Here is a 24,658-nt window from a genome sequence, read left to right as displayed (position 1 = left end):
AAGGTTAAGCAAATCATTTTACTTCCTTGCCATTTTGTAAGGGATTGACTTTGCTGCCAAAGTGAATAAATATTGCTATCTCCAGAATTTTATTTTCTATTTAAAATAATGCCCATATCCCAAGAAAAATAAACCCTGATGACTCCTGAACTCAAACATACTCTTCAGTTGGCATGGTGGAAACATCACACACACACACACACACACACACACACACACACACACACACACACACGGTTTAAAAAAAATTTAAATAATCAGGCCACAAAAGTGTACACTGATGGAGAAGAGCCTGTCACAAGGCATGAGAGCCACCAGTGGATTGCATTCTCCAGCACAGTGTCAGGCTAAGGTTGTATTATTTATTCTCCTCTATGTAGACCAAGCTGGCCTCAAACTCAGAAATCTAATTGCCTCTTCTTCTGAGCGCTGGGATTAAAGGTGTGTGCCACCATGCCAGGTTTTACATTACAAATTTCCTAGAGCTCTTTCTCTGTCACTTCACTACAAACGACTGGTCTAACAGCATTTTACAGATAAAGGCACATAAGATAGGAGTGAAATTGTTTGTCTTAGGTCAAACAGTAAAACCAGAAAACCAGCATCTGAAGGGAGCCTGGTTCTCCAACCTGTGATGTCAACACACTGCAATGTCCTTTAGCCAGCTTCAATCTGCTGTCCTTCAGCCAGCTTAATTTCTGCTTCAGGGCCTCCGTCTTTCTTGCTCTCCTAACATGGCAATATCACTCACTGCAACTTTTCTTTTATAGCATAAAATACCCCCAAGTATATTATGCATATGTATTTCTTTTAGTGCTTACTATGCCTTCAGGGCCCAGCAGTCCTCCTGACGCAGAGGTGCCTCCATACTGGTAGCTGATGAGCGACAGAGCTCTTAAGGGCACTGTATTACATGTATGAAGTTCATGTACCAACTGAGAGCAGTAGTAACACATTTATTACGCAAGCTTTAATGCCTCAGAGGACAAGAAACTGTCTTATTAAGTTGAGGCCCACAGGAGGACTTAAATGATTGTTCCACTGCTAAAACTTTAATATCATAGTTTGCCTCTCCATACAGACACAAGTATCTGGGCAAATCCCATGAAAATTATAGTAAAATCCAGGACTATGAAATGCATAATTTATAAAACATTCTAAAATTTCCTTAACTGAGAGATCTGAATTTTAAATTATGTTTCTCATTGTTTAAATACTGCCGTAGGGTGTAGCTCCTAAACTACTAAACTCAGTGTATTTTATTCTATAACAAGAACTTGAGATATCCAAATAAAGTGTAGTTACAGTTAGGACTATCTTTAAAATAGTAATTTTGAAATTTCCAAGAATTCCTGGGAATACTGATTCACTGTTCCTGAATCTGAGTTGCATGCCAGGAATATGGAAATGCTGAAAACTTGCTATTTGTTACTGTTTGTCATGATTAAAAATATATCATTTTTGCTGAATAAACATACTTAAAAAATAAAGGTAAAGGATATTGTAATAAACACCATATCTGTAAATATAAATTATCTTTTGTTTTTTTATTTTAAGAGCAATGCCATTTCCAAAATATAAAACAATAGGCTTGTTTTCAAAGAACCCTATAAATATAGCTTTGTTTTATTTACAAAAAAAATAGTGCAATAGCACTGACAGTTTTTCAGAATAGTATTAGTCTAGCATCCTTTTGGGTTTAGTACCTGCAGACCTACAACGACACATAAATCAAATCAGTAATGGCCACAAACATGTAATTTGTATTTCAACCTGAATTTGAGCAACCAATGTAGACAAATCATTTATTTGGAATTTAGATCCACAAATCTAAAAATTAAGGGAAAAAAAGAATGCTTATTTCTATTCAGTTTTTCAAGAAACTCAAAGGAAACATTCCATCTCTCTGAGATGTGGGCCAGGCATTTCTGTTGAGTGATCTGTAACCACACATGCTGAAGAAAGGCTTCACAGCATCCTGGAAATTATATTCCTTCAGGGCATCACATTTGAAGGACCTTACACACTCCACCCACACACCAAGTTTATGGCCAAAAAACAAGGTCTGGGTTCAGAATCACACTGTCAATAATTAATGGAACAGCAAAAGGTACTAGGTATCTCTCAGACAGATACATACTTCTCCAATCTCTGTAGTTGGTGTGGTCCAATTAGATCAATGCTAAAGCCCTGTACTGTTTTCTAACAAAAATATCCCCATTCAAAATGGGGATTTGGATAACCCCTTCTTTATAAGTCCCCAAGTTTAATTGACCCTTGAAATACAGTTGTTCTTGTAAGAAGCCAGTTCCTTGCTGCTGCACATGGGTCAGTTTTAAAGCCAATCCAGGCAAGAGAGTTCAGAAAGAATATTCATCAAATTATTTACAAATTAACTTCTACTTGAACAATGAAATGGAAGATCTTGTACATTTTCACTGGTTATCAGTTTCAACATTATGCTGATGGCATCCACTCCACACAGAGGCAGCCAAGCTCCACACATATGCAGAAGCAGAGGGCAGAAAACATCACCATGGCTTGGCAGTCCTTTGACTTCCAACAGACAAACGTTGATTATGAGCTATGTTGCTTTGTAGTGTTCTTCTGAGTTTTGTTTTGAACACAACGGAGTATGTTGCTGCTTCAAGAAGATATACTGGAATCTTCTTTTAGCTTACTTTCTTTTCTCTAAGGTTATTTAAAAAGTGTGAAACATTTTCATAAACCACAAAGGTGATGCAGCAGGCTGGAGTCACTCTAATCAAATTGGGGGCAATTCCTTTGTAAAATCCACCGACACCTTCTTTCCTTTAAAGGAGGAACAGATAGACACACACTTAGTTTCCTAAGTAGCCCGTGTGAACACAGTAACAGGTCATTAGCACTGAGCACGGAGTAAGCACTCATGCCTCACCCTACTTACACATTGGTTAAAACCATGTGTGCGATGCCCTGAAGGAATATAATTTATGAGCCATTTATATGTCTTTTATAAACTGATGAAGAATGAGGGTAAAGACATCTCAAAATAGAACGATAGAGTACTGCATTTTTTTAGTAATGCATTCAGATGTTTTTAAGTCGATGACAATGCTGGAGACTTAACAGATCTAACTTGACCATCTCTCATGGCAACCAGGTGGTTCAGGCCTATCATCCTGGTACTCTGAGGGACAGGAGGGGTTGTTACAAGTCTAAAGTCTTTGTGAAGCTGGCTGGACTAGACACTAAGCACCATGCTGGTGGGAGCTATATCCCAAAGACTGCGTCTCTGACAGACATACTTGTTAGCAACCGGTATGTCCGTGATCTCAGAACTGACATAAATGTACAAAAAACTAAATGTAGGTCACATAAAACAAACTGTTACTTCCTTAATACCGAAAACAGGGAAGTTAGTAAGTTAATATGCAGATTATCAAACAAAATTTATTTTTTTAAATAATTAATTAACTTAGTTACTTTATATCCCTACTGCAGCTTCTCATCCCTCTTTTCCTCCTGCCCATCCCCTTCTCCTCCCTTTCTCCTCAGAAAAGGGGAGGCCTCCATGGATATCAACTAGCCTTGGCACATCAATTTGCAGTAAGATGATGTGCATCTTCTCCTGCTGAGGCTAGACAAAGGAAGCCCAGTAGGGGGAAAGAGTACCAAAAGCAGGCAAAAGGTCAGACACAGACTCTGCTCCCAGTTCAAACAGTGTTTCCTAAAGTAAACTAAATTTCAACAGTCCCTTCAGGCCCTTCAGAATTAAAAGAAATGCAAAGGAAGTCTATGTGCGATAACTTCGTTCTTCTCATATGTAGCCCCTTCTGCTTCCTCACAGAGACCAGCACTTGTAACATTCTGGGGCCTCTAGTAGATACAGAAATGCCTCGTTAAATGTATGTAATAGCTGTCTGACTTCATATTTACAATGCCAATATTCTGAGCCTTAACTCTGTGCTGATAAATTTTCAAAGCACCTTACTTCTGTTTCACATTTTTAAAATAAGAACTCTGTGTGCCCAAACAATCTAATTTTACAAATGAAGAAATGAAGCTTTAGAGACATTATTTACTGTGACAAATGTAGTGAACAGGAAAGTAAGGACAACCAACCTCGTGTTTTCCATAGCACCCTGGCCAGTCCTACAAAAACTAGTACAGAGTGGATAATCTAGGCATACTTATGAGTAATTCTGATGCTCCTATACTCTCTCACCTCCACGTCTTTATGATCACGTCCATCACACCACCATAAGACACATGCTGGTCCTGAAGACGGGCTCTCACAACCTGATACGGGTATGTTGCTGCTACAGCAAATATTTTGGATAGTGCTGCAACAGAGATATATTCTGCTGTGCTCTAAAATGAGAACATAAATAAGATTTCTTTAAAAGTAAAAATTACATAGAAAAAATCTAAATAAATATATAAAAAATACTGTTCCCTCTTTAACACAAATTAAAATTAACACTATTTAATATGGGGTTCTGTTTAACATTTGTGCCATCAGCTTATAAAATATTTAGCTGTTAGTTAAATTAGTGACATAATATTTATTATGATAGCAATATTGTCAAAGTAAACATATTTTTAAAAATGTCTACATATTTAGTGCCCATGAAAGTAAATGATGTTACTTTAAAAGAATTATCTTACCAGCTGGGCTTCTGGTAATCTATTGATGTGTTCATTGTACTTCAACTTTAGCAATTCATATGCCATAAACTGAAGAGCACCATGTGATGTTCCAAATAGCCCAGGGACAAATCCCTAAATGGAATGATAAAGAAATACAAAATTAAACAGCTTTCAATCAATGATATACTTAAAATATTTTTATATTTCTTTATGTAAATTCACCTAAGTTTTACCTAAATAACATTTTAATCTCTTAGTAAGTCATGTATATTAAATATACTATATTTATATTATAAATAATATTTACTATATTAATATATTATAAATTAAAAATATATACACTTAATACATACACATAACAAGGTTTTAAAAATAGTACTACCTTTTTTTAAAGCTGTTTGGATTTTCATAGGTTTTTTGGTTTTTTTAAAAACAGTATACAGATGAACATAAAAAAGATCCATACTAGCAAGAATTGTGGTTTGAATAGGTTGAATTTAGTAAAGAATATAAAACTAGTGATATTTCAAAGGATTGTGCAGATATTCTAAAAGAACAGAATAAGAAATCATGAAAGGAATTATAGAACTGAATAATATAATTGCAAATAAAATTGCCCACATACAAGTAATCTAAAACCTCAAGTTTATATGCTAGTGATTTTTAAACTATTACACAATTTTTTAAATACAAAGTAAAATTTAATACATTTATTTCAGTCTAAATATAATATTTTTTCTTTCTTTCCTTTCCCTCCTTCTCCCTCTCCTTTTCTCTCTCTTTACAGGATTTCTCTGTAAAGTCCTGGCTGTCTCAGAACTCACGCTGTAGTTGGCTTTGAACTTGAAGATCCTCCTGCCTCTGCCTCCCCTAGTGAGTGCTGGGATTAAAGGCGTACACCATCACACCCATTATATATATCCAGATGTATAGTATCTATACATCTATATTCTCATCTAGCTACCTACCTAACTAGCTACTTAGCTATTTAGTGAGGATAAACGAAAGAGAAAGGGCTGTGGCAGTTAAACCTCGCTGTCAGTACGACTGGGGAGATGGACTGTGGGTGTGTACACACAGCCTAGACACAGACACCCTTCCTGTGAGCTGGAGACCCGGAGCGTTCAGGTGGAAAAGGAGAGACCAGTGGAGCACCAGCATGCCTCTGTTTCCTAAGCATGGAGCTGCCCTGCCTGTCTACCACCAGAGCCTCACACCTCTGAAACGGCAAGCCATGAAGTTCCCCCCCTTTCTCTAGCTGTTTCTCTCACTGTGGCCACAGTGACACAAAAGTAACTAACAGCAAGATAAATCAGGGCAAGAGAAAAAGGTTCAGATCTTGCTGCCACTAGATTCACTAAATAGATACCTGACAAAGTTTTAGACCATTCTCAAATCAAAGTCAGGAAGATACAGCTTAAAGTACAATTTCAATATTATAATCAAGATTTCAGTTTTATTCAGTTGTTTGTTGCACAAGTTTGGTTTCTTTTTAGGACCAATTATAGGTCATTGAGAAGTGAAACAAAGGCGCTTCTTTGATGTACAAGACAACAAGAATCCAGTATGAAAAAAAAAAAAAGAATCCAGTATGGTGGCACATGCTTACCATTTCAGCATTCTATAGTCATAGATAGAAAGGGTTAGGGTTGAAGGCTAGCCTGGGCACATGCTTATTACTTTAGTATTCTAAAGACATAGACATAGATAAGAAGGTTTAGAGTTGAACTATATAGCAAGACTTTGTCTCAAAAATAGCGCAAATATAAAACCTAGTATTAATTACTATTCCCAGTTATTCAAATTGTATTCATGATAACTTGTTACCTTGTACAATCCACGCACTCCTTCATATTTATATATCTTCAGAAGGGCATCAAACATTCCTTTGTATTGTCTCTGTGAAGGGTTAACAACACCACCGTACTGCAACATAAGGCGAGTTTTTGTCACCCAAAATGGGTTTGTAATGCAGAGTGTCATGGCTCCTAAAACCATATTTAAAGATTAATTAGCAAAGAGGTACTGCTTCATGTAATCCAAATTAAAAACAGTTCATTAGATAAAGAACATGTGCAGTAAGCATAAAGAAGGCCCACTTGATCAAGATCTGAGGTATAACCAGGTATGGTGGTGTATACCTTTAATCCCAGAATGCAGGAGGCTGAGGCAGGCACATCTCTATGAGCTGAAGGCTAACCTGATCTACAGAGTGAGTAGATCACTCTGACAGCCCAGCATACACAGTAAATCCCTGTCTAAAAACAAAAATAAAATAAAACAACAAAACCACTAGGTATAGTAGGACATTACATTTAATTAAGGAAATGAGGGCAATGATATTCCAATCAACTGAGCATACATAGGTTTTCTTAGAGAATAAGCCATGAAGAGGCTGTATTTGGGGCAGTGGGATGTGAGGCACCGCCCAAGAGTCAAAAAGAATACATAAGCCAAAAAAGTTTCTCCTGTGGCCAGTGAGAGGTAAACTAAGAGATAAAATGTGAATTCGTTTCCCTGTAAGGACAGAGAAAGCTATCCAGACTCCTATATATTGTAGTGTGGGCAGAGGTGAGACCTTAGGAGTTGCATTTACCGCAGGAGCTGTGGTTTAGGGAGGAGGAAGCAGAAGTGTGGCTTCTCAAGCTCATGTACACGTGTCCACCCCAGACCCACCACAACCTGCCTCAGAGCCCTCAGGAGCGGTCACTCCCCCGGCAGTCCAACATGGCACCCTTTGTAATCTTTACATGTCGCTACAAACTTCAGCTGGTGACAAGTGGTGACGAAACAGCTGGGAGGTGGGGTCGGGAAGATCATCTCAAGGCTCACCCTGGCATATTATATATGATTCTATCTTTAAAAAAAACCTACCTCCTGCCCTACCAAAAAATAAATCTGGTCAAATTTCTCATTTATAAACATCAAATTCTATAGTGATTTGGGTCCTGCATATAGCTAAGTATATGAAAATAAGACAGTTTTTGCTTTAAAAGACTACTCTGTAAGCAAGAAGAAACCAAGTTACACAAGGAATCAGAATAGGCTTTATGCACACTGTGGCCTCATTGTTTTTCCTTGGTGGCACACATACTGAAACAAGAGAATAAAGTTACTAAGTTATATAATTTGAAAACACCATATCCAAATCATCTCAGAATAATTTTTCAGATATTATTTTACATTTATGAGTGTCTTCCCTGAACATGACGTACACATGTGCACCATGTGTATGTGTAGCGCCCTCAGAGGCCAGAAGAGGGTGTCAGATCCCCTGGCCTGGAGCTATGTGATGCCTGAGCCACCACGTGGGTGCTAGAAGTCCAACAAGGACCTCTGAAGAGCAGCCAGCGTCGTAAGTGCTGAGCCACCTCTGCACCTCAGCCAAATCATCACAGTCTAGGGACCCCTGAGCTTCTAATATTCAACAGGGAGCTGGGGGGGGGGGGAGTTAAAGAATAAAAATAAAAATCAAGCCTGGACGCAAAAGGCCAGAGGGAGATCTTTACTCAAATATACCCAAGCACCCCCACCTCACCCAAGAAATTCTGTTTGGAAGCTGATGTTATAAGCAGCCTTACCAGCTTCAGCAGCCGAGACAAGGTATTCTATTGGTTCTAGCTGTTCAGCTCTTCCCTCTGTCTTATAGGACTTGATGGCACTGTAACTAAAAATATTAAATACAAGCAAATTTAATTTAATTAAACATACAAGTTTAGTCTGAACATGACTCATAAAGCAGCAGTCCATTTTAAAGCATGATCTCCACAGTAAAAGTCAATATATAATGAAATCACAGATTACGACTCATTTAAGGGTAGGCAGAAATGGCTCATGGTGAGCATACCACCCTCCCCATAAATGAACACACCCAGCAATAGAGATGTGAGATATACTAATTACACCTTCAGCAATTAATAGCAACAGAAGAAAATGGGAGATGAAGATGCTGTGGCAATACAGACATTGGAAAGAAGGCAAACAAAGTCAAAGAAGGGGCACAGACAAACACATGTTCAGGAAGGGCATTCAGCTTTCTGATGGACAGAGGGGAACATAAGGCATTCAGAAACACAAACACACACACAGAAGTCCCTGTGTAGAAGGAGCTTTGACCTGGGCACTGAGACAGGTGCGGTTTAAACAGGGAAAGTAATACACAAGGGGAAAGTGATAGTGAGCGGGATGACACAATAAGGAATAAAAACCACAAGAGTGGCAGGTGGAGATTCGGGTGCTGTGCGGCAGAGAGCAGCACTAACTGGTGCTGAGCAGGAAAGATAAACCAGGCCTGCTTTTTGTTGTTTTGTAAACAAAATGTTTATTATGCGTATGCATGTGCATCTGTGTGCCCACAGCAGCTGCAGCTGCAATAACAGGCTGTTTTGAGCTGCTTAATGTGGGGCGAGAAGCAAGCTCTGCTCACTGGAAGATCAGCAAGCTGAGCCATCTCTCCACTCCCTATTTTGTTTCTTGAGGCAGGTCTGTTGGGGCTGATCTGGAGCCACTATGTACTCAAATGTTAATTGTGTGCTCCCCAAGATCCTTACAAGCAAATCCTCACTATCCAAAATGACACGGTATGAACCTTGTCTCCCAAATTATCCCTGACTGGCAAATAAATTTGCTTACACCTGGGGTGGGAAGGAGAGAGGTAGGTGGAGCCAAGGTTTGTGGGCTTTTGGGAGTCAGAGAAGGACCACAGAGAGAGTTGCAGAAGAGAGGAGCAAGGAGGAAGAAGGAGCACATCACCATGGGTTAGCATCAACTAGAAGCAGATGGCCAGGAGGAGCTTGCTCTGAGGACGGGCATGATGGAGAGAAGCAGCCCAAATGGAGACATGTGCAAGTATTTGGGATTCTTGGCTGGGGAATAGTCAAGATAGCTTGGAAGACTAATATCTGCCCAGCCCCAGGCATATTAAGGCTTATTAAAAAATCTAACAGGTTTCTGTGTTTTTATTCGTCTAACAGCGGGTTAAAGAACAACAACCATCTTAATTGCATGAACCAATATTAAATATTAATAATCTTTCTGCACAGGTCTTCTACACTCGCCATAAGTAAAGGGTGACCTTGAACTCCCAGTCTTTGTGCACCTATCTACCAAGTGCTGGGATTAGAAGTGTATCACCACAGCCCAACTTCCACTTTCCTCTTGAAAGATTTTGGTTGAAGAAACTTTTCCAACTTTACCCATAATATTTTATCAATGTTCTACTTACAATGTTCTATTGTAAGAAATTCTTATCACAAAATTCACAGAGCCTGTCCTTAGATACTCTTGGGAATATCTTCCACCCCTCTCTCACTCACACACACACAAAGAGCATATAAATTGAAGTTGTATAGATTAAATACTTTCCTTTACATGTAAAAGAAACTTTTATTCAACTGTCTCAGATTATTACTGCCTCTGTCTGCTAGCTGAGGCCTAGTCCTAGTAAACAACTGCTTTATTTACTTTTGCTAATCTGGTCACAGCACCTCAGAACTCCTGAAGAAGTTATAGTGTGTCTGAGTCATGCAGAGCTAAGCAGTGGTTTTAACTAAAACAAAGAGCTCTGATGTGTCAGAACCCTGATACTTCAACGTTTCTGCCTTCATCGCACAGAAACAGATTCTGTAAGGATGCTTCTCTATCTCATCTTATTATCTTCTTACTGTTAGCAACTCTGTTATGGGTCAAATGTCTCTGATCACAAATGGCAGACAGGAAACTAACAAGCTACTTTGCATTCTAAATCTTTTAATTAAAAAACTGATTAAATCAGTCACTCATGTGAAAAAAAAGTGATATGCAGAAATAATTAAACAAGATCCCTTTAATACTGTAAAATCCCCAGATCTACTCACAAGAAAAAGTAGAGTCCCCAGGATAAACCTGCACCCCACACATTTGGGGTTACTCCTTGATAAAGTCCTCGAAGTCCATCAACTTTCCAAATGGTAGTCAAGCAATGTAAAATTCCATTATATTTTGGTCTCACTTCCAGTCCATCACTCACTGCATTGAAGAATACACAGGTGAGAAGAGGTGTTGGCTCATGAATCATACATAGACACAGCACACAGTAAGATCTGTACAGGAATTAAGTTCACGAGAAAAACCTCAGCTAAAGAAATTTGTTTTAAATTAGTACATCCATCAACCTCCAAGGTATTCAGCCAGACCATACTAAAATCTCTAATATTTCAGAAAGTAGGCCTTAAATAACCCAAAACACTTATATGTTTGTTACAGATATTTATGAACTCAAATATGTGAAAATATTACTCAGGGTCTAGAGAAACTGCTCAGTGGTTTGCAGAGGACCTGGGTGTGACTCTCAGTACTCACATGGTAGCTCACAACTACCTGTTACTCCAGCTCCATGGGATCTGACACCCTCTTGTGAACTCTGTAGGCACCAGGCATGCAACCGCTACATACACATACATTCAGGCAAAAACACACATAAAATAAAAATAAAAATACTATTCAAGCAACAACCAAAGGAAACTAGTCAGCTGCTTCAAGCCTATCAAGAATGCCAGCAAGATCTGAGGGCAACAGGGAAGGGATCTGGAGGAAGGGCAGCCTTCTGATATTCTCTCTCTACCAACACACACACACACACACTCACCCCTCAGTCAGAACAGAAGTACCCAAAGTATTTCACTTGAACATTCTTTTCTAACTGTTCCTGTTCTACGGTCCCACAGCTCAACAAAAATAGCACAACTATCTACAGAAATGCTCGTGCCACCTGGGGTCCAGTCGCCACCCCTCTTCCTTTGCTTTTTATTAAGTAAAAAGCGAGTTCTTTTAATCTTTTTTCTTCTACCACATAAAACTCTCTTGGCTCTGTCTACATCTCAGAAAATGCTGCCATCTGTTCTTAAGCAGTAGTAGCATTTTGAAGTGTAGTGTCACTATGCCTGGCTAACTTTGGCATTTGTTTTTACTTTGTTTCTACAGGAAATGAAAACCACATTTGAAACAGGATAATTTGAGGGAAAGAAGAAAGCTTAACAGGACTGTGGGCAGGTTGTAGAAAAAAACGATATGAAACAATGCAGTACCAACAAGTGCTTTATGGTTTTAAGAAGTCACGTAATCCTGGGAGTGGAATATTAAGTATCTCAATAATAGGAAATATTTCATATCATCCATATGACACCAGATTATAAAACCACGTTCTACATTATAAAATTTCACAATACAAAATAACAACTTTATTTTATATCAGTTTGCATACTCCTTTCTTCTCCACTCTAGCATTTACAAGCATTTCTCCTTGCTATTAGATTTCCACAAATAAGATGCTAAAAAAAATCGTGGTTGTTGTCCATGTCATAGTCATTCTATCACTTCTTCATTCACTCTCCTCTGATATGTGAGTTCTCATCTTTTAATCCATGTTTTAGGCTTAGCAAGAAATGGGTTTCATCACAGAGCTTTTATATGTAGCTTGAGACAGGGTTCTGAAGTGGAAGTTTCTGGTTCCCTTGAAGACTCAGTTTTGTCATGTGATGTTTTTCTGCAAGCTGGCAACTTGATGTTTTGCTGGAGGTTGGCTTGTGAGAGAGCATGTGATGTTTTGCTATGAGCTCTCATGTGTGAGGGGTGCGACTTTAGCCAGCTGAGAACATCAGTGGGTGGACTCTGAGAAGAGGAGATACATAGAGGCCTTCACACAGTGAGACATCACTTTTTGGATCAACATTGCTGTACTGATTTTTCATTCTTTGACACTTGAATTTGCAGACAGAAACATTCCAGAGAACTCCTTGGGGCAATCAACTAGTCTTGCGGCTTTTGATGACTTGTCCTGATCTAAATGCTATTGCTGCTTCATGTTGGCCTTCAGACTGGACTGCTGGTATGGTGACCACTGAGTTTGGTAATCCCCTGAAAACCCATCAACCCTAATCAGCAGGTCTGTAGCCCATGTGGGGGGTGTGTGTGTGTGGAAAGAAGGTAAAGTTGTTCAAGAACCCTAAATAAAATAGGTTTGATGAAAAATCTAAGCCTGTAGGGTTTCTCTAAGGAGCCTAGCTGTCCTAGAATTCACAATGGGGACCAGGCTGGCCTGGAACTCACAGAGATATGACTGCTTCTGCCTCCAGAGTGCTGAGATTAAAGGTGTGCACCACCACCTCTTGGCCATTATACTGTTTTTATTTCATTCTTTTCTACCACTGCCCTCTTTTGTATGCCCTGTTCCTTCTGTTTGGTCTGCCCATCTTTTTATTACGAAAAAGTTCTCTAAAGAATATCCTTGGGACGGGAGAGATAGCCCAGCAGTTAAGAGCACTGGCTGCTCTTCCAGAGGACCTGAGTTCAATTCCCAGCATCCACATGGCAGCTCATAACTTTCTGTAACTCCAGTTCTGGGAGTTCCAGTTCTAACACCCATATACAGACATATGTGCATGCAAAACACCAATGGTTTTTGCTATGAAACAAACAAAAATTAAGAATATCCTATAAAGCAATTTGTGTGGATTCCTATTACTTCTTTATCATTAGCCGTTAGAAAAGGAACGATAGGGGTTAAAGGGCATACATGTAAATTTAAAATACATAGTGAAAAGTATCTCCCAAAAAGTCCACACATGAAAGTCTTTTACATGAAAGCATGCCCAGTTCTCTGTCCCCCATCTACTACTTTATAGGATGGGCCTGGCAAAGAAGAACGATTACTGTTTACCAGTGTCATGCAAAGGTGGAAAGGTTAGTTCCTTTCATCATTAACCTGTCAATATTACACTACGAAATGAGATTAAAGTGCACTGGGCTTTGTGAGAGGCCTGAGTTGGACATCTAATTTCCTCTACATGGTCTTATACTCTCTGAGCTTCAGCAACCTCCTTTGTAAAGGATATATTTTCATCTATGTCCTAAATTCTGTAAGATTTATACAAAATACAAACTTTCAGGTAGCAGGGTCATCTGCTTATGAGAAGTGTTTTGTAGCATACATGTTTTTGATGTATGCTTTGATGCCCCTTAGATTTTGCCCCTCTCATTCTGTACAGATTTTTTGTTCTGGACGTCTTTCCAGTTTTTGCTCAATAAGCTTGCAATTCAATTATGAGCCAAAAGGCAAAACAAACCACCCTGGGTATAAGCCAATGCTTGCTTTTCTGTTTTGAGAAGTTAATCTTAGTATTAACTGTGTGAATAATAGGTAAGAATGAATAGGCACTGGTCTTCAGAAAGCAAGAGAGATTTATAGCTAGAGAGGTTAACAGCAAATACAAAGAGGCTGCACCACACCTAGCAATTCTGAAAATTAGAGATCTGGGTGGCACAAAAGTTGGGCTGGTGGAGGAAGAAATATTAGTTTGGAAGGAAGGGTTGAGGTGGGGGCTGCTGAGGAGTGAACTGTATTATCTCCAAAGTTCATATAAAGCTGTAGTTCTCAATGTGACTACACCTGAAGATAGGGCCTTTATGGAGGAAATTAAGATTAAGAGGCTATTTGCAAGCCAAGGAATGGGTTCTCACTAGAAATCAACCTGACTAGCCCCTTAATCCTGGGGGCCCTTCTAGTCCCTAAATCCCCAAGAGAAAATAATCCTTTTTTTTTTGTTTTGTTTTGTTTTGTTTAAGCCAGACTGTATGTATTTTGTTACAGCTCACCTAACTAAAAAGTTTCTTAAAAAAACAACAAAAAAGTTTGGCTATGATCTCAAGGCATTATCTTTGTCAAATCTGTGTTCAATTGTCTAAAATAATCACATACATGTTTTGAGAAAGGAAATGGCTTCCTCCTTTCCTTTCCTAACTAAAAAGACAGAGAGAGAAATTTAATAGCTGTCCTACTAGTAACATAAAAAATTTGTTACAAACATACACATACACACACACACACACACACAAAAAAAAAAAAAGAATGAAAGAAAAAATTGTGGTGTCCTCAAGTAGAATCAATTTGAAGGCAGAGAAAACAAGAGATGAACACTGGAATGAGGGTCTCCTTAATGTCAAAGAGATAAATTTCATAAAAGCAGCGATCTCACATCACTGTAGTGGCCCAGTAGTAACACTGAAAGATGCCAGAAGACAGTAACTGAAGAAAAAAGTTGGTATATTGGAGGAGCCAAGAAAGAAGACATTAATTTTAAACTCATTTTGAAGACCGGCAACAAGTATACTGGCTTCAAAAGCTATGTCACCCTTCCACCCAGTACAAACTGTTTCACATGTTGGCTCTTAGTTTATTTGCACCCACTTTCCTTGGTCATCCCTATAATTTTCCTTAGGACCAACTTACAATACCTCCCTTCCCACTTGAAGCTCAACTAGTTCCTTCACCTTTTTCACGTAACATTTCTATTCTTTTTAAAACTGTCCGAACTGGAACTCCAGTTTACTTGGGAGTCAATGAACTGTTTGAACTTATAGCACATACATTCAGGACCAAACCTCCCTCCTCATTGCTAGACAGTAATTTTATTAAGTGGGCTTTAATATGAAAGCACAAAATCTAGGGATTACTCAGTACTGATGCCTACATCAGTTGGTTTTATGTGAACTCAGCACAACTAGAGTAATTTGGGAAGACCTCAATTGAGAAAATGCCTTCATCCAGATTGCCTGTAGGCAAGTTTGTGGGGCATTTTCTTGATAAATGGTGGGGGTGGGTCCAGCCCCAGGTTGTTGATGATTATTAATATTTAATATTGATTTATTGATTTTTTTTTAGTTAAACAGTGGTCATTCTTAAACCAGCTGTATATCCAAATCACCACAAAGACTAGGATTTATTTAATTAACCTAGACCACAATGCTGAGTAATAGTTACTCCATCCTAAACCTCCAAGCCCGCTTAGCTTCCTCCCATACAGATTTCCCACATTATACTTGCTTTTTTTAGTCATATCTTAAGTCTAGTTCATGTCTCCTGATGTTTCTAGGTCCTCTCCTCTCAGATCTCTCCTCCCACTCCTGATTCTTTCTCCTCCCCTCTGGACCAGGATGTCCCACCCTATTCTCTCCATTGCTCAGCATTGGCTGGTTGTTTTTATTGGCAATACAGAGAACAAAACGGTAGCAAGTCACAAACTTGAGACAGGTGATGCCTACAATAAGGATCACAATGCAGTGTCTGGACTGAAACCAGACAATGGGGGAGAGAAATCAGCATGTGAGTGAAGGGCAAATTGTACACATTCCACAAAAACATTACCAACACCTAAGTGTGGAGGTGAGGTTGCCAGCCCTCCATTCCACCCCCACCTCAAGTAGTCTCGAGTTGCAGAAAAAAGGAGGTGAACAGGCCATAAGAACAAGCCAGTAAGCAGCACTCCTCCACCGCCTCTGCATCAGCTCCTCTTTCAGGCTGCTGCCTTCTGTTTCTACCTGACTTCCCTGGATGATACACTATAAAGATGTAAAGAACAAACCTTTTGCTCCCAAAGTGCTTTTGGTCATGGTGTTTTATCACAGAAATAAAAACCTTAACTAAGAAAACAACTCAACTTTCTATTGTTTATCTTCCTAAATTTCTCTTTCCTATCACCATTCAGTCAAACTGCAGGCTTTACCAGTACACAGGTGGGAAGGACTTCAATTACTATCTAATCTTAATCCCTGATTCTGTCACTAACCTCCTTATCTGCCCTACAAGTTTCCAATACTCTTTTCACTTTAAGACAATGAGTCTTCTCAGGAACCAAGAATTTCCTTTCCGCCTGGTAAGCTTCGTAGCACTGTCAAAACCCAACTCTTCCAATCCTATTTCTTAATAGAAGTCCCAACAAATCCTCTTCTCCTAGAGGCTGTTCTGTGGAGGAGGGACACCAAGACACAGACCCACATCTCAAGAAATCCAAAACTATTCATGTTCAAGTCACTGTTAGCAGGAATTCACAGAGGTACTGTGGGGAGTGGTTAAATGCAGGATGGTTTTAGAGAGAAACTGCTGAGATTCAAATCTCAGATTGGTATTTACAATCTAGTGACTTGGGCAATTTAACTCCTACCATCTTCACCTGCATGAGGGGAATAATAAATTCCTAGTAATGACCAATGCAAGTTATTTTTCAACATCAATAACTACGATAACATTTATAAATGCACACTAAACTCCACAGAATTATGACTTTGTATTTTTCTTGGACACACTCCACAAGTATCACCTATTTTCTACCACAGAATGTATTCTTGTCTCATCTCTGGCTACCAAAATATTAGTCCTGTAGAGAACTTTAATATCCATGGAAACTTTAGAGATACAAAAGCCAAGCTGTATTTTTTAATATCTATTGTTATTTTATATTACGTATATGTGTCCCCATGTGGATGTGTGTGTATGAGTGCAGGTGCTAGCACAGGCCAGAGGTCACGAACTTCCTTGAAGCTGGAATTATAGACAGTTGTGAGCCACCTGCTCAAAGCAGGTACTAGGAACCCAACATGGGTTTTGTGGAAGTACACATCCATCTCTCTAATCCCAATTTTCTTTATATGTAGTCTATTTGTACTCTTATTTTGTATTTGGATTTATTCTGCTTCACTCTTGATTTTCTGTTGTGTAGAATTCTTGTACATAACTTATGATGATGATTTTTAAGTTCTCTGACAGCAAGAAACTGTTGGTATTCCTTAGGTTGCATAGCACTTGATATGTGTCATCAAATAGTAAGCACACATCAAGTAAACTTAAAAAAATTAGAATACTCTGAAGCCAATTCTAAAGATTTAATTTTCAAGGAAGAATTTAGATTGTAATAATTGAAATAACTGTAAGTGGTTTCTAAATAGTTACCAAAAATCACCTTTCAAACTCAACCTGGCATTAATTCCTAAAATGCTGCGTTAGTTTCCATATACTTAATTCACACTTAAATACAGTTATTTAGTGTGTAAAAGTTCCTCCTTCCTTCGCCGGACAATGCATATTATAAATACTCCGAACTAAAGAAACCTTCGAGGATATTTTTATTCCAAACTTAGTCCTTACCCTCCGTGGAGGACAATGCTTCAGAGCTTGCACTTTCGTTTGACTTTGTACAGCCAAACACGTGGCTGACCTAGGCCTTCAAATTACCCGCAAATGTGACTGACTCATGCTCGAGGGTCAATGTGCCAATCTCCTTTCCTCTCACTCTCCCTGGCCCTTAGGGGCACGGGGAAGGCCGGGACCCGCTTGCTAAACTATAGCGCCCGGTAACGCAGGGCACACAGCATCACCGTCGCGGTCCTCCTCAGCAGTACAGAGGCTGAGGAGACCGAGGTCTCCCTCGGATGTTCGGTGCCTCGCCAGGGCTGACAGCGACGGAAGCCGCCCGGGGCGTGGGCGGGCCCTTACCAGCGAAGCGGATCTTCACGAGGTCCAGCGGGTGCAGCGCCAGGTTGGACAAGACCCCGCCGCTCACGCCGGCCACCAGGTTCTCGTACCGGACGTGGCGGAACATGCCGCTCCACGCCGCCGACCCGGCCGCGGACTGGCCCTGGCCTGTCATGGGCTCGGGGCTCGTCGGCACTACGGCGCCGAGCGCTGCCGACGTGGGGCGAGATGTAGTGGCCGCCACCGTGGAGACTGTCGCGGCCCGGGGCCAGGAACCGCAGGAGTTGAGCCCACTTCCGGAACCGGAGCCCGGGAAGTCACTGCGGAGCCCTGAGACTCGCGGACAGAGCGGAGAGTGGGAGAACGAGCAGCGCCTAGCCGCCTGGCCCCGCCCCGCCCCGCCCCGCCCGCCTGGCCGCGCCCGCCTGGCCCCGCCTGGCCCCCTGGCCCCGCCCCTCCCGCCTGGCCCCGCCTCGCCCGCCTGCCGGCGCACTCGCCCTCAAGACCCGACTCCCCCGACTGCGGACGGACTGCCTTCTCCTGACCCCAGCCGGAGTGACTACGGAACGCCGCAGTGTCCAGCTGAGCCACCCGGCGTCTACACAGTAGAGCCACGTGACAGGAAGCAGCCTACGGAAGGCGGAAGTCGTGTGTCTGCGTGGAGGCCGGGTTAATCCGAACTCGGCCGAAGGCTCGTGGAGTTTGATATCCAGAGCCGCCGAGATGAAGGTGAAAATGCTGAGCCGGAACCCCGACAACTACGTCCGCGAAACCAAGCTGGACATACAAAGAGGTGAGACGAGCTGGAACCGAGGAAAGCGCGCCTTCCCGAGCTCCTCGGATCTGGCCAGCTTTCAGCGTAAAGGGGGCGGGAGGCCGACCCTCGTGGCTCGTGTTTTCCTTAGTTGCAGATGACAGCTCTTCAAGTTCTGTGGAAGAATTTTCCTCTCGAGCGGAGTAGTTAGTCTAGGAAGAGTGCTTCCCGTTTTCTACTTCTGTCAGCCCTTCTCTGTGTTCAGGTTTCTAGCTGTTGGAAAGTGGAGTTTGAGCATTCAAGTTTTTTTTTTTTTAAATTTTATTTTATGTATATTGGAGTGAAGGTTGTCAGATCCCTTGGAACTGGAGTTACAGACAGTTGTGAGCTGCCATGTTGGTGCTGGGAATTGAACCCGGGTTCTTTGGAAGAGCAGACTGTGCTCTTAACCACTGAGCCATCTCTCCAGCACCCAACATTCAAATTTTTAAAAAACTTAGCTGCGCTTTGGGCACTTTGCTACTTCAGATTATCTACTTCTGGATGTGGAAAGGAGAAAAGATGGGAAGAGATTCAAAGGACTCAGTTTTCTCATGACTGCTCTTGAGAGTTTGAGGAGAGAATGGTTAAGGTGAAGTTGGAGAGTTTTAGTTTTCTTTACTGCTCTGTTTCCCGTTAGCATGCCGACCCTTTATGAGTGAGTTTTTGGCAACAATCTTGTATGGACAGGCCATTCTAACTGAAGAGAATAGTAGATATAACTAAGGCACAGAAAAGAAGTATTATGTCTTTAGAGTGAATGAGAATAAGTGATAGTAACTCTTGGTAACTACAGGTTGTGTGTTTGTGTGTGTATGAACATTCCCAAGATGTGGTTTATGGTTCCTGCCCTAAGGTGCTTTAACAAGGTATTTCTTTAATACAAAATAGATTTGTGACTTGGATTTGATATTATTTTGAGTCTTTGAACATCATTGGGTCTTTCTTCACCTTTTTCACCAATCAAGTGCATTGCTGGTAGGTAGCTTGCATTGCCCTTGCCAATATGAGTGCAATTCAGGCTTTCTCTTTGAGCCATACACGTGGGAAGCTTTCTCTCAACCATAGTCTTTACGTACTTACACTCTGCACATGCCCCTTTGCATTGCAGTATCCTCTTCTGTGCGTCCGGTACATAGTTTTGAATTTCTGTCAGTCCTTATCACGTAGTCCTTATCACGTTGTCTCATGATTATATATTGGTTAGCAGGCTTTTCCATCAGACTGAGCTTGCAAAGAGGGGGAGAAGCATACTGTGTTTAGACAATGACTCACATAAATAGCTTCTTCATAAGTGTCTGAATGCATGAATAAGTGAAAGAATGGGTGGGTGACAGTCTGGACTTAGTGAATGCTAGGAGATACAGCCATTTTTGTTATTAACATCTTTTTTTCTCCCTATTTTTATATTATAAGGAAATGTTAAAATAGAATCAAAATGAAAAAATAGAACTTTTGGAGTACTATAAAATATAAAGCAAGAAACACATTTGTTACCATTTAGTGTCATTTTTTTGTAAATTTTGTGTAATGTGTAAATACCAGACTAAGTAGTTTTATATGAGTTACACAGTATTGTATCTAGTGTGTATGATATTCAGAAGGTGCTATATTAGTGCTAGTCATTTTGTTTGTCCTTGGCTAGGTGAATGAAGTTAGAAGTGGATACGATGATTGTGATTCAGAAGACTTACAGTGAATATTTTAAAGGGATGTATAAGGTTTGGTAGGTGTAGATGAAAGTTAAGTCTTAATGGAAGGGGTGTTATATAAAAGGAAATGCAAGGTAGTTTTAGGTGATAGGAAATAAACCTGTCTGAGCTGAGAGCTTCAGGAAGTACTTGAAGCAGATCAGACAGTGAGACCAGGCACCGAAGACCAGAAAGGAGTGTGAACTTAGTTCTGTACTTCTAAAAGTAGGTATTTAGACTATCCGTCACCATTAGAACATTTAGAACATTAATTAGAACATCAGTGTTTATTTCCTAGCTTAAAAAACAAGCTGAACTAGCCCTTTGGTTCAAGCCTTTAGTCCCAGCACAAGACCTTACCACCTCATTTCAGCTGTTTGCTGCATATCCTGGAAAGAGTAGGGTTGACAAGAGAGAACTTGCTTCTACGTTTAGAATAGTGTAGCATATTATAGTTTATATTTGTTGTGGGGTATAGTAATTTATAGACTGAAAGGAGAGACTGTAAAAATATTTGTTCTTGCTGAAGTACCTTGACTTTATTATGGCAAAGTTCTTAGGAGAACCTAACTGTGAACTAAATATTTTTGAAATTATCAAATTTTTCTATAGTTATGAATAACTAACATGCTTTCTTTTTAATTTTTTTAGGATTTTCATTTTTATTTTTCTTTATTAATTACACTTTATTCACTTTGCATATCCCCCCCCCCCCCGTGGTTCCCTCCCTCCTCCCGTCCCAATCCCTCCCTTCCTCCACCCTCTGCATGCATGCCCCTCCCCAAGTCCACTGATCGGGGAGGACTTCTTTTCCTTCCTTCTGATCCTAGTCAATTAGGTCTCATCAGGAGCAGCTACAGTGTCTTCTTCTGTGGCCTGGTAATGCTGTTTCCCCCTCAGGGGGAGGTAATTAAAGAGCAGGCCAATCAGTTCATGTCAGAGACAGTCCCTGTTCTTATTACAATGGAACCCACTTGGATACTGAACTGCCATGGGCTACATCTGTGCAGGGGTCTTAGGTTATCTCCATGCATAGACCTTGGTTGGAATAGCAGTCTCAGGAAAGACCCCTGTGCTCAGATTTTTTGATTCTGTTGCTCTCCTTGTGGAGTTCCTGTCCTCTCCAGATCTTACTCTTTCCCACTTCTTTTATAAGATTCCCTGCACTCTGCCCAAAGGTTGCCCATAAGTCTCAGCATCTGCATTGATAGTCTGCAGGACAGAGCTTTTCAGAGGTCCTCTATGTCAGGCTCCTAACTTGTTCCCTCTTTTCTTCTTCTTCTGATGTCCAGCCTCTTTGCCTTTCTGGATAGGAATTGAGCATTTTAGCAAGAGTCCTCCCTCTTAATTAGTTTCTTCAGGTGTACAGATTTTAGTAGGTTTATCCTATATTATATGTCTATATGAGTGAGTATATACCGTGTGCATCTTTCTGCTTCTGGGATACCTCACTCAGGATGATCTTTTCCAGATCCCACCATTTACCTGCAAATGTCATGATTTCCTTGTTTTTTTATTGCTGAGTAATATTCCATTGTGTAGATATACCACAATTTGTGCATCCATTCCTCCAATAAGGGACATCTGGGTTGTTTCCAGCTTCTGGCTATTACAAATAAGGCTGCTACAAACATGGTTGAGCAAATGTCCTTATTGTGTACTTGAGAATCTTTTGGGTATATGCCTAGGAGTGATATAGCTGGATCTTGAGGAAGCGCTATTCCTAGTTGTCTGAGAAAGCGCCAGATTGCTTTCCAGAGTGGTTGTACAAGTTTACATTCCCACCAGCAGTGGAAAGTATATAATCTATTCCAAGTCCTTTTCCTGTTTGTTTGTTTGTTTTGGGGCAGGACTTCCTGTAACCCTGGCTAGCCTGGAATTATCTATATAGACCTGACTGGCCTCGAACTTCTAGAGATCTACCAGCCTGTGCCTCTGGAGCACTGGGATTAAAGGTGTATAGTACCATTTTCAGCTTTTCCAAGTCCATTTTAATGATAAGTAAGGAAATTAGGTTTTGTCAAGTTTTTGTTTTGTTGTTTAAGTCTTGTGCTGTTCAGAGATTCTCTTGAAAATATGTGCTTGGAAATGTGTTCACTTTTAAAAACTCTTATACTGATCATGTTGTTTATAATGATGATGTATTTTGTCTACAAGAGAATACTTGGTAACAGCATGATCTACCTTCTTTTACCTATTAAAGTATCAGTTAATTGTAGGAACAGCTGTTGACATCAGATAGAGCAGTTCTAAACATATATCAAAAAAAGCTTTTGTAAACCTGATGGATATGACCAAAAAGTAAATGTACTAAATAAATATTGACAGCTCTAGAGAATTACCACAGAAAAATATGCCAGCAAGAGCTTGATTGCTATATGCCAGCATCTCGTTAACATGGCACTGTGGGAAATCAGTGAATCTTTGTTCACTAAAACCAGATGTTGAGAAACATGTTTGGAAGCCTTGAATATTTTCTCCTGAGGCTTAATTGGAAACAATCTTAATAAAAACTAAGCATCTTTAATACCTGCTTGTATTAAATATACCACCTCAAAAACTATCTTTACAATAAGACACACAATCTAAAAGTTTATTGACTACTGCAAGGAGCCTTTAAAAGATTTTGAATATGAGAAAGACAAGTGCTTGATTAACCTGATAGCAGTTTAAACTGTTGCCAATTCAAATAGGAGTGATGTAATAGTCCAGGTATAAGGTAATAGGGCAGACACTAAGTTAGCAGATGCAAGGATGACTGTTTCAGAGAGGATGAGTGTTTGAGCTTGAGGATTGGAGACTATGGAACATGGAATTCAGAAATGACCAAGGTTTAGTGCATGTTGGATATGATAATACCGTTCGTTAGTAGGGAGTCAGAAAACAAAGACAGCAGGGTGAAATTGAACGGAAAGTGTATTTACTGTACATGTCAGGTTTGGGTAGACATGGGCTTAGAATGAGACAACCTATTGGCAGACTAGTTAAGAACATGGCCTATGAGTGGGTTACTTAGCCTCTCTGTGCCTCAGTTTCACCAATTACAGAGTTGAAAATAGCAATAGATGTAACCTGTAGGGTTCTATGAAGATTGTGTGAGTTAAGAAGGTATTTGGAGTAGTGTCCGAAATTCAGTGAACTATGCCAATGCATTTCAAGTAAGTAAACAAATGTAAACTGCTCAATAAATAGTAGCAGTGGATGTAGTTAAAATCACAGTGTTGTGTGTATATGTCAGCACAGTGTTTAGCGCCATAGAGCATCTGGCACAAGCAACATAGAGTTTAGTTGAACAAGTTTATCATAGCTTTGTTCCAAATACTGTGCTAGGGGTAGGAGTACAAATGAACAATAGCAGTACAAATGAAGAATATGTAAGGTCACTGTAAAAGTAACTTTTATTCACCTGATTAAACCTAGGCCTAGTCCAGGATGTGTCTAGCATCTCTATACAGTCTTATCCAGGCTTAGAATGTTTTCAGCCTCTGGGACTTACTGTTGAATAAACCCACCCTTTCTAGTTCTTTCTGAACTCTGGCTGGATGGTTCAACTCAGCTGTTCTGGCTCAAACTCCTTTCCAAACTCACTGATTCAAACTGGCTTCTTTCTTGGCCTCGGAATTGCTAAGCTTAGCCTCACACTCACTCTTATCACTCTGTTTTAATCTTCTGGCTCCTTCTCAGTCTTTGGCTCATTAGGTCTTCACCTGAGTCTAACTTGTTCTCTTTCTGCAGCCTGTCTCTCTATTACAGTCCGAGTAAAACTGACTCCTTTTTCTTCGTACACTGCTCTTAAATAGTCTCCCTTTCTGTTCTTGTGAGAGTTGGGCGTATCCTGTTCAGTCAAATCTTTCTTTGATTCATCACTTTTTCTGCCACTCAATTAGGTGACATCTTCCTTCTACAAACTAATTTTACCTTCATTATTTGGGATTAAAGGTGTGACCACCACGCCTGGACCTAAGCTTTTCTTTATCTGAAACTTGCTTTGTACCAAGCTGGTCTTGGACTCGAAAGTCTGCTTGCTTCTATCTTCTGGGTGCTAGGATTAAAGGCCTGCACCACCACCACCTGGCATTTCTACATTTCAGCTGGATCACACAGACCTAGAAAGTCTTTGGATGTGATCTCTTGCCAGAGATCCATGTTCTGAATTAAAATTCTGCTATAGTCATAACCCAGTTGAATATGGCAGGACATATAGAAAGAAATCTGTGTGTGTGTGTGTGTGTGTGTGTGTGTGTGTGTGTGTGTGTGTGT

The 24,658-nt window shown here is 40.3% G+C and overlaps 2 protein-coding genes across 2 annotated transcripts in view; one reads left to right on the top strand and one right to left on the bottom strand.

The window, feature by feature from the left end:
- Positions 1–1,522: 1,522 nt before the first annotated feature.
- Positions 1,523–18,301, bottom strand: Slc25a32 (solute carrier family 25 member 32). Its single transcript, XM_055626779.1, has 7 exons — positions 17,936–18,301; positions 10,488–10,638; positions 8,214–8,299; positions 6,460–6,620; positions 4,651–4,764; positions 4,208–4,353; positions 1,523–2,811 (listed from the first exon to the last, which is right to left on the bottom strand). Exons 1-7 carry the CDS (start codon positions 18,087–18,089, stop codon positions 2,673–2,675), a joined length of 951 nt encoding a protein of 316 aa, XP_055482754.1. The 5' UTR covers positions 18,090–18,301; the 3' UTR covers positions 1,523–2,672.
- A 239-nt stretch (positions 18,302–18,540) lies between these two features.
- Positions 18,541–24,658, top strand: part of Dcaf13 (DDB1 and CUL4 associated factor 13) — a 30,955-nt gene continuing 24,837 nt past the window's right edge. Inside the window, exon 1 of the mRNA XM_055626661.1 lies at positions 18,541–18,707. Within this exon, the coding sequence (XP_055482636.1) occupies positions 18,638–18,707 (70 nt within the window). The 5' untranslated portion in view covers positions 18,541–18,637. The remainder of the gene's footprint in view (positions 18,708–24,658) is intronic.

Source organism: Psammomys obesus, unplaced genomic scaffold (assembly GCF_907164565.1).
Source record: "Psammomys obesus unplaced genomic scaffold, mPsaObe1.curated_primary_1811, whole genome shotgun sequence".
Taxonomy (NCBI): Eukaryota; Metazoa; Chordata; class Mammalia; order Rodentia; family Muridae; genus Psammomys; species Psammomys obesus.
This window is presented reverse-complemented; position numbering and strand designations above follow the sequence as displayed.